Source organism: Neomonachus schauinslandi, chromosome 15 (genome assembly GCF_002201575.2).
Source record: "Neomonachus schauinslandi chromosome 15, ASM220157v2, whole genome shotgun sequence".
NCBI lineage: Eukaryota > Metazoa > Chordata > Mammalia > Carnivora > Phocidae > Neomonachus > Neomonachus schauinslandi.
The window spans coordinates 3,945,397-3,959,739 of NC_058417.1; the positions used below are offsets into that span (position 1 = coordinate 3,945,397).

General features: G+C 41.9%; 1 protein-coding gene across 3 annotated transcripts in view; it reads right to left on the reverse strand.

Annotated features, from left to right (window-relative positions):
• Window positions 1-14,343, reverse strand: part of STX8 (syntaxin 8) — a 248,449-nt gene that overhangs the window by 224,623 nt on the left and 9,483 nt on the right. For all 3 annotated transcript variants that reach the window (XM_021694545.1, XM_021694546.2, XM_021694547.1), the window contains exon 3: window positions 9,278-9,372. In XM_021694545.1, the coding sequence (XP_021550220.1) occupies window positions 9,278-9,372 (95 nt within the window). The remainder of the gene's footprint in view (window positions 1-9,277; window positions 9,373-14,343) is intronic.

Below are 14,343 nucleotides of genomic sequence, written 5' to 3' on the forward strand. Positions count from 1 at the left end.
TGTGTTATTCTAGCAAGCGTGCTAAACCAGGAGTCCAACGCCTGTAGTCTTACTTTGACCAGTATCTATGATCTTGAATCCCCTTTTTGGATCTCCATTTCTTTATATGCAATGCCAGATAACAGATAATCTCTAACACCTTCTCCAGCACAATTCATGAGTTATGGCTAAGAAAATAAATCGGGGCTAAATCCAGAGTTTTCTGCACTAGCTTTCTTGAAGCAAGCTAAGTAAGTTCTTCTAGGCTGAGTGAGTGTGTATGTGTTTGTGTGCGCGCGCACGCGTGTTTAAAAACAAAGCGTTTAAGGAAAAAGATTTCTGCCGTAAAAAGAACAAGGGGAGAAAGCTAACCTACCCTTCTGAAAGGACATATCTGACACAAGACATAAAAAGTAAGTACAGAAATAAGCCACGTCAGCACAGATCTTCCCTGGCTTTGAGTTTTTTATTAGATGGCTTTTGTTTTATTGGACCTGAAACTCTGGTAATCCAGAGTTAACCCAGCCACAATTACCTAGTGCTGGTAACAGGAAGACATTAGTGAGCCTGCTGCTTTAAATTTAGAGACACTTCTCTATTTAAGAGAGGGAGAGCAAATGCTGCATGGAGGCCCAAAATATTTCCGAGAAATTGGCAAAATCAATTACTAGCATCACCATTTCCTGCAGGAAGCGCAGGACCATAGCCCAGGGAAGCCACAACGGCTGTTGCTAATTTTGAATAGAAAGAGCTAGCTTGCTAGTAAAATAATAGTAATTTTTTAAAAAAGATTTTATTTATTTGACAGAGAGAGAGAGACAGAGAGAGAGGGGACACAAGCAGGGGGAGTGGGAGAGGGAGAAGCAGGCTTCCCGCCGAGCAGGGAGCCCGATGCGGGGCTCGATCCCAGGACCCTGGGACCATGACCTGAGCCGAAGGCAGACGCTTAACGACTGAGCCATGCAGGCGCCCCAAAATAATAATTTTTTAAAAATCCGTAAAAGAGTTCCCCGGTAACAGACAGTGGTAATATCATAAACCCCCAAACCAACATAGCTAAGCAGTGTCAGTGGCTTCAGATATTAAAATAAGTAAATAAATAAATGAATGAATTCTCTCAACTTTCCAGAATGCCACGCTTCCCCACGGAAAATCGCTCCATTGCTCTTCCATTTCCTTCTTGCCTGTATGTCACCCAGTATCCCATCTTGGAAACCATAAGGTAGCAACAGCGGGCTGGGGACGCCTGGGTGGCTCAGGCGTTAAGCGTCTGCCTTCGGCTCAGGTCATGATCCCAGGGTCCTGGGATCGAGCCCCGCATCGGGCTCCCTGCTCGGCGGGAAGCCTGCTTCTCCCTCTCCCACTCCCCCTGCTTGTGTTCCCTCTCTCGCTGTGTCTCTGTCAAATAAATAAATAAAATCTTTAAAAAAAAAAAAGAAAAGAAAAGAAACAGTGGGCTGGGCGCCTGGGTGGCTCAGTCGGTTGAGCGTCAGACTCTTGATTTCGGCTCAGGTCATGATCTCAGGGTCAGGCTCCACGCTGAGTCGGGAGTCTGCTTGCGACTCTCCCTCTCCCTCTGTGCCTCCCCCTGTTCATGCTCTCTTTCTTTCTCTAAAATAAATTTAAAAATCATTTAAAAAAGGAAACAAACAGGGGCGCCTGGGTGGCTCAGTCGTTAAGCGTCTGCCCGCGGCTCAGGTCATGGTCCCAGGGTCCTGGGATTGAGCTCCATATCGGGCTCTCTGCTCGGCGGGAAGCCGGCTTCTCCCCCTCCCATTCCCTCTCTCGCTGTGTCTCTATCTGTCAAATAAATAAAATCTTAAAAAAAAAAAAAAAAAGGAAACAAACAAACAACAAACAGCGGGCTGAAGTACTTCCTCTGGGCCAAAAAAGAAAAGGCCAAATATCTGCCTTTTGATCAATGCAACATCAAGATAAGTATCAATGTGTTTCCGTTAGTGGTAAATTGTCAACAGAGCAGAAGGCTTGTCTTGTACCTAAGAGAAGTTCATGGGTGGGGAGGGAGGAAGAGGGAAAAGAAGCTTTCAGAAGCTGTGGCGTGAATTATACACGGCAAAATGGGAATTTTAATTTGTGGAAACTATTAATTGTACCACAACACTAACTCGCCTTGTCCTGTGTTCTGTGCTTGGCCTACTCCAGCAACCTGTGGTTTTACAGTGTCCAGCTACCCAAGCGAACAAAAGCTGAACCACAATCCATTCTTAAAATCAAAGACAGATTTCTCTGGCTCAGGGATTTAAAGAATAAAAAATTATAGAAGTATCATTAGAGAAGACATAGGGGAACTTTTTGATAATCTTGGAGGAGGAGAAATCTTTCGCATCAAGATTGAAAACGTAGAGGCCATGAAGGAAAAGACAAATCTGACTATATGAAAACTGTAAATATCTGCAAAATAAATTTATAAGTGACAAATGAATAGTGACAAATGGAAAGAAAGGCAAAGGTGTAATGGAGCACAGAAAAAAGAAACCCTAATAATAACAGAAAAGCATTCAGTTTCACGATAGTAAAAGAAATGCAAATGGAAACATAGTATCACCTTCACCTATCAGTTAGGAAGCGTGACCGGGAAGTTCTGGAAAGGGCAGAAGAAGCATGCACCCTCTGACATTCCTGGTGGGAACATAAACAAGCTCAGCCAATCGCCAGACTGCCTTCTAAATGACAAAAAATTTAGAAGGCACATTCTTTCAATAGGACCTTCTGCAGATATACTCACACATCTACACCAAGACTTTGGAACAGAGGTGTTCACCGCAGCATTATTTATAATAGCCAAACAGCAGAAATGTCCTGCCGTCCACCAATAAGGAATTAGCACAACCCCACAGTGGAATGTTTTGCAGCCTGGAAGAAAAAAAGAGTAGCAACACTCTTTATGGGCTGATGATGGTGATTAACGTTGCCGAGCACTTACTAAGTACTTACATGGATTATTTGATATGGAATCGTCTCTAAAACACAGTGTTAACACGAAACAAAAGAAAAAGCAGCAGCAAAGAGTTAAAGAGTGAATGGTGTGCTCCCACTACATTTAAAAACCACTCAGCTGGACACACATACGTTTGTCTATCTACACAGAAAATTTCTGGAAGGATACACAGCAACTGCCTCTAAGGAGGAAGAACTGGGGATTCAGGGTGGGGGGAGACTTACTTTTCATGGAATATTGTTTTGTATTGTTTGCCAATCATAATGCTAATTCATAAAATCACAAGTTTCAGAGCCATTTGTATAGTATGATCCCTTTATATAGTCAAAAGAAATTTATATCTACATGGATACATAACTTATGCATGCCTAGAAAAGTCTGGGATGACGGGTGCCCACCATCAACACCGTGAACCCTGAAGAAGGAAGTGGAGAGGGTGGGGATGATGAAGAGAGGGGAGAGGCGCTGGTAAAAACCAACCAGGAGAAGCATACGGGTAGAAGGTGCTTTTATAATAAAAATAGGAAAAGACAGGTTTTTAAAATATAGCAGACACCTGTTACAGTATGAATCTCGTTAAGTCACGTCAGTTTCAAGAGCGGTAAAGCGTGGTGATTGTGTTTTGTAGGTTAGCAGCTAAAGAACAGAATCACAGATAGTTATGGCTACAGGAAACCTTAGGGTTCCCCTAAGCCAGCTAGGGTTCTCCTGGTTCTCCCGACCAGGAGCCTGGCCCTCCCGACCAGGAGCCTGGCCCAGTGCGGCTGTCCCCTGGCTGGTTAATGACAACTCTCGCCCAGCTCGTTCTGCTTTAGGTAGGGGTTTTTCCACCACATCGTGCTGGCCTTGACCGCCAAACCTTCCGGGGGCTTCTCCACCCTGGGGCTCCCAGGACTGCCCACTTAACTTTGCCACTGCTCAGCAGCCTGCTAAAACCAGGAACAAGGCTAGTAATACTAATTCAGAATTTTCCCAGAGACTCCCTGCTAACCTGGGAAAACTGGAAGTTTAACCAATTAGGAATGCCCTCCTTCTTTGTTTTACTTGTATTTTAATCTACTGAGAGGACATGGTGTAAGGATGGGGGAAAGGGGGCCAAAGGAGAAATCATAGAGTAATAGCCCTTCTGCATGGTGCACGTATTATATGGGGGTTGTTGTTAACAGGAGGTCCAAGAATCATGCAGGCAAGGATCCTACTACACGTATATGGACTGACGGCAGCTGGAAGGCAGGGCAGGGAAGGACAAGCAGAAAGGAGGGCACAGAGTTAGTGGCCAGCGCTGGGACCCCCTCTTCCACCAACTGGATGAATAACCAAAGAGGAAGGTCGGAGAACAGACAAAACCATAGTACCCTGGCTAGGCTGGTTTTACATATAATGAAAGCCAAGTGATGGGGATGTGAGGTTGTACCTGAGATCGGAAGCTGACTTCGTATTACCAGTACTTACTACCAATACACTTCAGCCCAGCTTCCCGGCCGAAACTGCAGAAGCACGTGGATTCTAAGAGGAAGTGGAATCAAGATGCTGTGGGTCCCACAGCATGCCCCACCCCCACTCCAGCTCCTGGACTTTCTCTTTATTTGGTAGAAAGGCTTAAGAATTTCGGCAAGTCTGGGGCGCCTGGGTGCCTCGGATGGTTAAGCACCTGCCTTTGGCTCAGGTCATGATCTCCAGGTCCTGGGATCGAGCCCCATATCGGGCTCCCAGCTCGGCGGGGAGTCCGCTTCTCCCTCTCTCTCTGCCTCTCCCCCTGCTTATGCCCTTGTCTCTCTCTCTCTCAAGTGAATAAATAAAATCTTAAAAAAAAGAATTTTGGCAAGTCTTGCTTGTGAATTCATCGCCCTGGATAACGAAGAAGTTTGCAGATAACACTTAGTTCTTGGTGCCTTAACAGGAGAGCTGCAAGAGGACAGTTTAAGGTCCTAGAGGCCAGACTTTTCCGGCTCACATGCACTTCATCCTTTTTTTTTTTTTTTTTTTAAGTTAACCAACTGCACTGAGTATTTTTTATGTACCAGGCCAGGGCCTTACCTTCCTCAAAGCACTGATCACTTTTGCAAGTACTATTTCAATACTGTCATTATCTGTGTGCTTTGACATGACCTCTTCACATGACGATAAACTCCATAAGGACTACCTGTAGGTTCTCCACGGTAGCTGGGACTTTTACAATAGTGACAAAATAATGAGCAGCAGGTAATCCTCAAGGAGGGCTCACTACACACCAAGCACCCTCCCTGCACATCACTGAATCCTCACGACAATACTATGAAGCAAGTGTACTTTTATTATCCCTAGTTCAGATGAAAACAAAAAAGCAAAAAACAAAAAATAAGGTACAAAGAGGTTAAGTAACTTGTCCAAGTTCACACGGTTAGTAAAGGTTGAGAGCTACCTTGTATTCAACATCCCCCCAGTAGGAGGGGCTGGGCCCGTGAGGTGCTTTCCATTGATTTCCTCCAGCTTTAACAACAACCTTGCAATGTAAGCACATTTAGTCCTACTCCAGAAAATGACATGAAGGTCCAGAAAGGCTAAGTTGCTCCTTGGCCTGGAGGAAGCGTCAGGGCTAGTCCTCAGTCTCAGTTCCGTCTGGTTCCAAAGCCAGTGCCGTCCCCGCTATACCAATGGACTTCGTGCAGCAGAAATACTTCCAAACTGGGGGGTGACGGGAGACTTCATTAAAGTTACCCATCTACGTCTTGCCAGGTATGAATATTCAAAACAACCACAACAGACAAAACCACCATCTACTTTTACTACCGAGGGAACAAAGCAAGGAGACCTTAACGTGGAACACTGGAAAGAAGGTAACAAGACTACAAATCAGAAAATCCCTACTGACCTCAACACTGTCTTGTCCTTACTTTCCTCATCATTCCAGGCACCAGCGAAAAGTGCCAAGTACAAGCACAGTGCTTGAGAACCAACCACTCCACAGGGGCTCTCCCTAAAATCTACCTGGTTAGCCGGCCAACGCCTGCGTTCATTCGGTTACATTGATTGCTGCATGTCTATCCACCCACCTGTCTACCTATCTTTTCCCCCTGCAAAAGACAAAGGGGAGAAAAGTCATTTATAGTTTTTAAAAAATCATTTCTATAGGACTTCTCCCAAGACACCTATTTTAAAATACCTTTTCATACTGAACCCCTTTGTAAAGAGATTTTTTTTTTTTTAATTCTCCTTAAAGTAGTAAAAGTGCTATCTTTGAGAACCCAACAAAAAGACAAGCTTCAGGTTAGGCCAATTCTAAGAATAATTTTACTACTACCTGACATTTTACGTGCAGCCCTCCCGTGGCACATGACTTTTCTCAACCAGTGGAGCAATGAACAATTCCTGTCTCCAAGAAACACAGTGAATAGAAATTAATGTTTTTCAGCAATTTTAAACTCTCTGGCTGCAGGACTTTGGCTTATGAATTGCAAACTAACCAATTCAAAAGCACGGAACTTTCATTTTAACTTCACATTAATTCTTGCCAGGAGAAAATACTTTTTCCAAGAAAGAGCAATAACATCTTATGCCTTCACTCCATGAGTTTAACTGTTTGGAAGGCATTTTCCGAGGACTTATCTTTCTGGCAATCCCTAGTGTTCTTTGGAAAACTGCACAAATGCATAAATTTACTAGGTAAAGTGCTGTAAACTCTCAACTACCCAACACAGTAAGGAAATGTGGTATTCAAATATTCACGTTAAAAAAGTCACCCAACATTAATTATGCCTTCAAAAAAAAAAAAAAAAAAGAATAAAAAATCACTCTGTTGGCGATTTACGGACAAAAATTTTTCTAAGAATTACAACATCATAAAGTATACCTAATAAACCACAGTGAACAGTGTTTAATCTTTCTGATGATTAAGGAGGGTCTTGAGGATTTGCATTATAAACAGGATTTGTCTTGGCATGAGAGCAACGTGCCAATTATTAGGGAATTCTAGTTGAAGACAAGCCAGGTGACAGATGACTGTATTATTTCTACTAAAGTAGAATTCGGCTTTTAAACAACTGGCTTGGGGGCCAGACACCCCTAACTCTGCGTCCAAGCTCTTCCATTTCCCAGCTGTGGGGTCTGGGGCAAGTTACTTCAGCCCTCAGATTCCTCTCCTCGGGGTAAAACACTCCTCTGCTGGGATGCTGGATTCCTTTTCCCGCTCCGCCCGTGACTTGGGCTGCAAAGGCTGACCTAGCCTCAGTACCTTTTTTGTAAAGAAAACAAGGAACCACCAACAGAAGTAGCTATCCCATATGGCTTAAATCCGGAGGAGGACTGCCATCGAGTTATTTGGAATAGCTGGGAAGAGGAAGGTCAAGGGACGGGAAGATGTGGGGAACAGAAAGAGAATTAAAAAGAGGCCTTCATATTAGAGAAGCTACCGCCTTTCCATTCTATCAAAAGAAGTGGTCTCCCTGAAAACACAGAGGTCTTGAGCGCCCCCTTGGGGTGGGTGGCCGGAATTCCGTTCTTAGTACAGGTCCCGCTTCCAGCAGAAAGAGACCCCATTGTTTTGAAAAAATACTCAAGATTTTAAAGAACGCTGTTACAGTCCAGCTGAGTTTCTGCTTTATCCTACAACATTCTAAATTATCCACAGTAATGTCCTTAAATATTTTCATAATGTGTCAAATAATTCTGTTCAATATTTTAAAATATTTTTATATATTCTTCATGCTTCGTTCAGCAAATTCTGAGATGACCACAAAACCAAAGTCTACGAGATTTCAAAAGACGGTCAGGCTGAAAGCATTCAGAACAAAGTCGAGTCCATTATTACCGCCACATGCTTCTCTATAACTAATAAAGAGCAGAAGTTACCAATAGAAAAAAGTAAGAGTTCTTAATTTGTTTCTTTTTTGCCCTCTAGTTTAGCACATAAATATTATAAGATGCATAATAATCAGTTACCTTAATGGAAGTTAGCAAATACACAGTTGTTAATATTATAACGTGAAAGGACTATTTAGTTACCTTCCTAACATGTGTGCTTTAGGTAACAAGAAAATGAGCGTGCATAGCTGGACCTTATGTGCAGACAGTAGCCGGGCCAATCAGAAACCATCTAAGGTCTACATATTACGACTTGTTGATTTTGATAAAATAAAAACCCTCTTTATAATAGATGTGCAGGGGCCGCTGGGTGGCTCAGTCAGTTAAGCATCTGCCTTCGGCTCAGGTCACGATCTCAGAGTTCTGGGATCCCGCCGCACATATGTATATAAAAGATGTGCAGTAATAAATGATAACAGATGGAGGGCAAAGTTACAAACTAAATGTATCAGAATATTCCAGTTGTGTTAAAAATAAGGCCCCCATTGTTTATCGAAATTAAACTTTTACTTGAAACGTTAGTGTGTTAGTAATTGAGTATTTGGAAACTCATGCCATTAATCTAAGCAAACCTCCCTGGTAGCATAAGGGGTTACACTTGGGACAAAATAACTGTTAAAACATTTTCTATTATTTTGTCAAAAAGCTATATTCCTACATTTTCCCATTTAAAATCAGGCAGTAATAGCCATTTCTTGAGATACTCAAATCTGGCTTTTTGGTATGAACTGATAATTTGAAGAAACGAGAGAGGAGCAGTTTGAGGCCAGTTTTCAAACCAATATAAACTCAGGTTTAAAGGGCTGGTTTAGGTAACAGGTCACATGTATTTTCCTAAATTGATCAGATTATGAACTTCTAAAAAAACAATAAAAAGGTTTCAGTACTTGACAGTGTTGGTGGGAGGCAAGTGCTTCCTGCCCACCCCTCCCCCACCCCAAACCTCCCAAGCCAAGGGCGGCCTCTGTGTTTCTCGAAGACTGTATGAAGGCAAACTTGGCCCATCTCAATAATCTACATAAACAGGGATAAATCCCCGACGATGTATGATTTCTACCGGTACTGGCCTCTCAGAAACGAGAATGGATCACTCAAAAGTCTGGACGCTGCAGCAGAATCGCAGCTCGGGACTGTCAAGGACGGTCCCCCGTGGGAGCAGTGGTTCACCACCTTCAGGACAAGTCTAGACCGGGGGCAGCGCAGGGCTCGGAGCAGACACAGCACTGGCAGAAAGCACTCGCTTCCTACACGGTAAAGGTTACACCCAAATAAATACCCAAATAAGCTGATGCCTTCAGTCCGTCTTGCTTCGCCAGCATATTCACTGTAAACCATGTAACAGACACTTAAAATAGAAATCGAGATTATAGGCAATATTTTAGAAACCAGGTCTTCCTCAAGCTGTGGAAAAATCTGGGTGGCCCAGATTCCTTCCTTTCTTCAAATAAGACTGCTTCTCCTCCCACTCGAAAAAAGAGGTGGAAATGTTTACATGGATACATCTGATGTGTTGACACAGCTCTTAGCAATAAGTCCTTCAAAAGGGCGATCTTTTCCTTCAGATTCTGCAACAAAGTTCTGATTGTCACGGTAAGCTGGAAAGAAAAGAACACATCCTAAGTATGCTGGTCCAGAGGTGTAGGGTCGACTAAAAATAGCACATAAACATACTATGATTCCTTCAAGGGCAAGCTGGCAGAGACGCCTAACCTCCCAAGGATACCCTCGGGGCTAGGAGGTATCTAAATTTTGATCCAGTCACCCACCTGATGCTTGTATCCACTCTCTGCTGTGACCAGGCGGTAAGCTGGGCCATACCTGGATAGATACTGACTAGAAACTGCCACTTGGCCCTCACAGTCTGAATTCTGTCCCCTGAGCATCTACCCTCCGATCCTATTTGCCCACCTTGGAGCCATGCAGGAAATTGGGTTCCCTAGTCTTCATTCACCAGTGAATGAAGATCCCTCAACCATGCTTCAAAGGACAAGACATCAAGTTCCACTGCCATCCTGACCAGTCTTCTCTAAATACACTGGTATACTTAAAACCCATTTAAAAGTTTTACAGCAGTGTGCCCTTCTTATACAACGTTAACCACACGTGACTATTTTTCCAAGAGTGTGTGAATTTTCTCAATCACTCTACAGACCCAGAGGAAACTTTGGTTTGTGACTCTGAGTGCTGCCCTGAAGGATGGAGGAGGGTGGGGAGAGAGGCTCTCAGGAATTGAGAAATACAAAACATAAAATTGCCCATGTAAATTAAATCCGGTCAGCCATGGGTGAAATCAGAGATATGTTTTCAAAAGACAGACTCTCACAGATTTCATCTGCTACCTTGTTCAGAGTAGCAATTACAAACCTGCAGTGGAATCCAGGGCTCCCTCCCTAGATTAGCAGGGTCACACTAAGGAAAAAAATAGCAGGACAACAGAGGCTGGCCAAGGGTTACACACATCAAGCAACCCTCAAAGGTATCAGCAGCCAAGAAAAGTCTAACCTTAACTATTCTAATACCTCTGGGAACCATGGAAAAACCACCCACAATGTTTATGAGGAAATACCAAGGAAAGCAGATCTCCCCTCATTCAAGTAATAAAGAGCAAATCAGACAAAAAAAAAGCACAACACACACGCGCACGCACACACACGCTCGCGTGTGCACACACAACGCACATCCAACCTAAGAACAGTCTATAAAATTAAAGCTCAAAAGCATTCAAGAGATGAAAAAGAACGTAGCCATTAAAAAAGCATGATTGAAATCTCAATCTGTGAACACAGAGAGCCATCATAATTTATTCAAAGAAAAAAAAAATTGAAATGTCATCCACACTGAGAAAAACCAATCCAGGAACTAAATACTTTAAAATGCCAAGGGAAGTTATCTCTAAGTAGTGGGATTTTTTAAAATATTTTATAAGAAAATGATTACTTTTATAATCAGGAAAAGTTTTCCATCATCATAATTTAACAGAAACTTTCCAAAGCACAGAAAAAGACAGAAAGCCTAATTTGTATTTTAAGCTTAACATAACCCTGGTAACAAGCACTGACAGAGATACTGGGAAAAAAAAGAAACCACATGCCAATCTCCCATAAGGATTATAAAATACAAAAGTCTTTAAAAAATATTAGCAAAGCAAATTCAGAATTATGTTAAAATGACAATATGCCATCACCAAGTAGAATTTATCCTAGTAATTTAAGAACAGTTTGATGTTAGAAAATCTAATAATAAAGCTGACAGCGTTAATGATTAATACAGCATAAGGGGAATTAATTAAAAACAAAACAGAAACAGAGAAAGAAAACTAGGAATGGCACACTAACTACTGCCTTAACTACAACATTATCCAACTTTGGTCTAGAAGTTCTAACCAACGCACTAAGACAAGCTAAAGAAATACACAAGGGCGGGGTGCCTGGGTGGGTCCGTCGGTAAGCGTCTGCCTTCAGCTCAGGTAGTGATCCCAGGGTCCTGGGATCGAGCCCCGCATCGGGATCCCTGCTCGGCGGGAAGCCTGCTTCTCCCTCTCCCACTCCCCCTGCTTGTGTTCTCTCTCGTGCTATCTCTGTCAAATAAATAAATTTAAAAATCTTAAAAAAAAATACACAAGGGCTGGAAAGAAGGAGAGGAATTTCATTATTTCCAAATGGATTAGTCTGTTTGGGAAAATTAAGTGCAGCCACTGACAGATTACTAGGAACAGGAAAAGAAATCAGTAAAGTAATCAACTGTAAAATGAAAAAAAATCTAGGGCATTTCTAAATTTAAGTAATAGGTGGGGAGAATTTTTTTTAATTATTATTTTTAAACATCATTAACAATGCCAACAACAACTAAAAAATATCTAGCACGGTGCCTGCCTGGCACACAGTGACTGCGCGGGAAATATTCGATGGAGGAATGAGTAAAAGGAAACACTTAATATTGTAGAAATGTAAATGTCCCCCAATTTAATCTATAAATAAACTACACATCTATTCAAAGTCCCATTTGGAGTTCTTTTATTGGAAAAGAGGTGGTAATTGAGGCTCAGTACAAAAGAATTTTAATGAAGCTATGCAAAATTATTCTAAAACATGGATAAAGGGAAATAGAGAAAGACAAGGAATATGTGTGATAGAGGGGGACTTTGACAATCAGATCTGAAGTTTTTATAATAACCACAAGAGTATGATGCTGGCAGTTAGCAAAGCTTCTTTAGTGCAACAGAACAGAAGGTCCAGGAATAGTGCAGCTGAGCAAAAATTGGGTGAATGAAATACAGAATATTTCAGATCGTGGGGGGTAGGGTAAGGAATAATTTAGCAAATGGAAAAAAAAAGTAAAATTAGATGCCCACAACATACCAAAATAAACTTCAAATATTTTAAACATACGTGTTTAAAAATAAAAACTGAAAGAAATCTCGAAGAAGATTTAGGTGATCAGATAAAATATTTATACAACCTCTGGGTATGAAAGAGCTTTCTCAGCATTATCTCCCCTCTTTCTAGAAGAAAAGACCACAAATAAAAATATTGAAAATTTCAAATAGAGTTTAAAAACAAGTACATGTCCAAAAAAATGTCATTTATAAAATCAAAGGCCAAATTAAGAGAAAAAATATTGGTACCAAATATGCCAGATCAAGCGTTACTATAGTCAACATACACAAAAAGAGCACTGAGATTAAGAAATAACAGGTTAGGGGCACCTGGGTGGCTCAGTTGTTAAGCATCTGCCTTCGGCTCAGGTCATGATCCCAGGGTCCCGGGACTGAGCCCCACATCGGGCTCCCTGCTCGGCAGGAGGCCTGCTTCTCCCTCTTCCACCCCCTCTGCTTGTGTTCCCTCTCTTGCTGTGTCTCTCTCTCTCTGTCAAATAAATAAATAAATAAATCTTTAAAAAAAAAAAAAAAAAAGAAAAGAAATAACAGGTTAGGTTAAGGACATATACTGGAAATTCACAAAGGAAGAAATACGAGTGTCCAATAAATATATGAAAACATGTTCAATGGCCTAAGTAATTAAAAAAAAATCTATTGTATAATTTCACCTAACAGAATGAGAATGATTTTTAAAAGATAATCAGAATTGGTACAGAATTATATGTACAAGAGGCTTAAGATTTCATACGACCGGGGCGCCTGGGTGGCTCAGTCATTAAGCATCTGCCTTCAGCTCAGGGCATGATCCCAGGGTCCTGGGATCTAGCCCCGCATCGGGCTCCCTGCTCAGCGGGAAGCCTGCTTCTCCCTCTCCCACTCCCCCTGCTTGTGTTCCCTCTCACGCTGTCTCTCTGTCAAATAAATAAATAAAATCTTAAAAAATAAATAAGTAAAAGTTAAAAAAAAAAAGATTTCATACGACCTAAATCCAGAAAGTCTACACTGAGAAATTACTCTCACGTGGGCAATAATTTAGCCACACTGAAAACTCACTTATAAATTAGAAATAATCTAACTATCCAAGATGATACCAGTTAAATGAATCAGAGATCTAAATGTAAAAAGTGAAACCATATGTTTATTAGAAGAAAACAGGAATAAATTCCTTACATCCCAGAAACTGCAAAAGTTATGAGTGAAAATGCAGAAGCAATTAAAGATCGTTAGCCAACTCTGTTTAAAAAAACCAAAACTTTGGGGTGGCTGGGTGGCTCAGTCGTTAAGCGTCTGCCTTCGGCTCAGGTCATGATCCCAGGGTCCTGGGATCGAGCCCCGCATCGGGCTCCCTGCTCAACGGGAAGTCTGCTTCTCCCTCTCCCACTCCCCCGGCTTGTGTTCCCTCTCTCACTGTGTCTCTCTCTGTCAAATAAATAAAATCTTTAAAAAAAAAAAAAAATTATTCAAAAAACCTCAAAACTTTCATATGGCAGATGATACCATGGGCAAAGCCAAACAACAAATGATAAAGAAAATAAATTACAATCTATCACCAAGAACTAAATCTCCGTATTATGTAAGGAACTCTTAAAAACTAAAAAGATCAACAATCCAATAAAAAAAAAGGGCAAAAGATAAGAACTTCTCAGAAAAATGTATATAAATAATGCTTAAGCATGTGAAAACATACTTCCCTCGATTCGTATATGAAAAAATGCAAATTTGAAACTACGCTGAAATACCATGTCTCACTTATCTGACCGGCAACAAGTTGGTAGACTGAGAGCACCATCTGTTAGCCAGCCTGTGAAGAAACAGAAACTTGTGTTCTGCTGGTCAGGGCGCCAAAGGTAAACACACTTGTGGAGGGGAATTTGCCAATGGGTAAAAAAAAAAAAAATCACATACACCCTGGTTCTGAGAATTCACCCTTATAAGACACCTCCACAGGGACGCCTGGGTGGCTCAGTCAGTTAAGCGGCTGCCTTCGGCTCAGGTCATGGTCCCGGGGTCCTGGGATCGAGCCCCACGTCCGGCTCCTTGCTCAGCGGGGAGCCTGCTTCTCCCTCTGCCTCTGCCTCTCCCCCTGCTTGTGCTCTGTCTCTCTCTCTCTCTGACAAATAAATAAAATCTTAAAAAAAAAAAAGACACCTCCACAAATATAAGGAGGGAAAAAGCATAAAGGTATTTA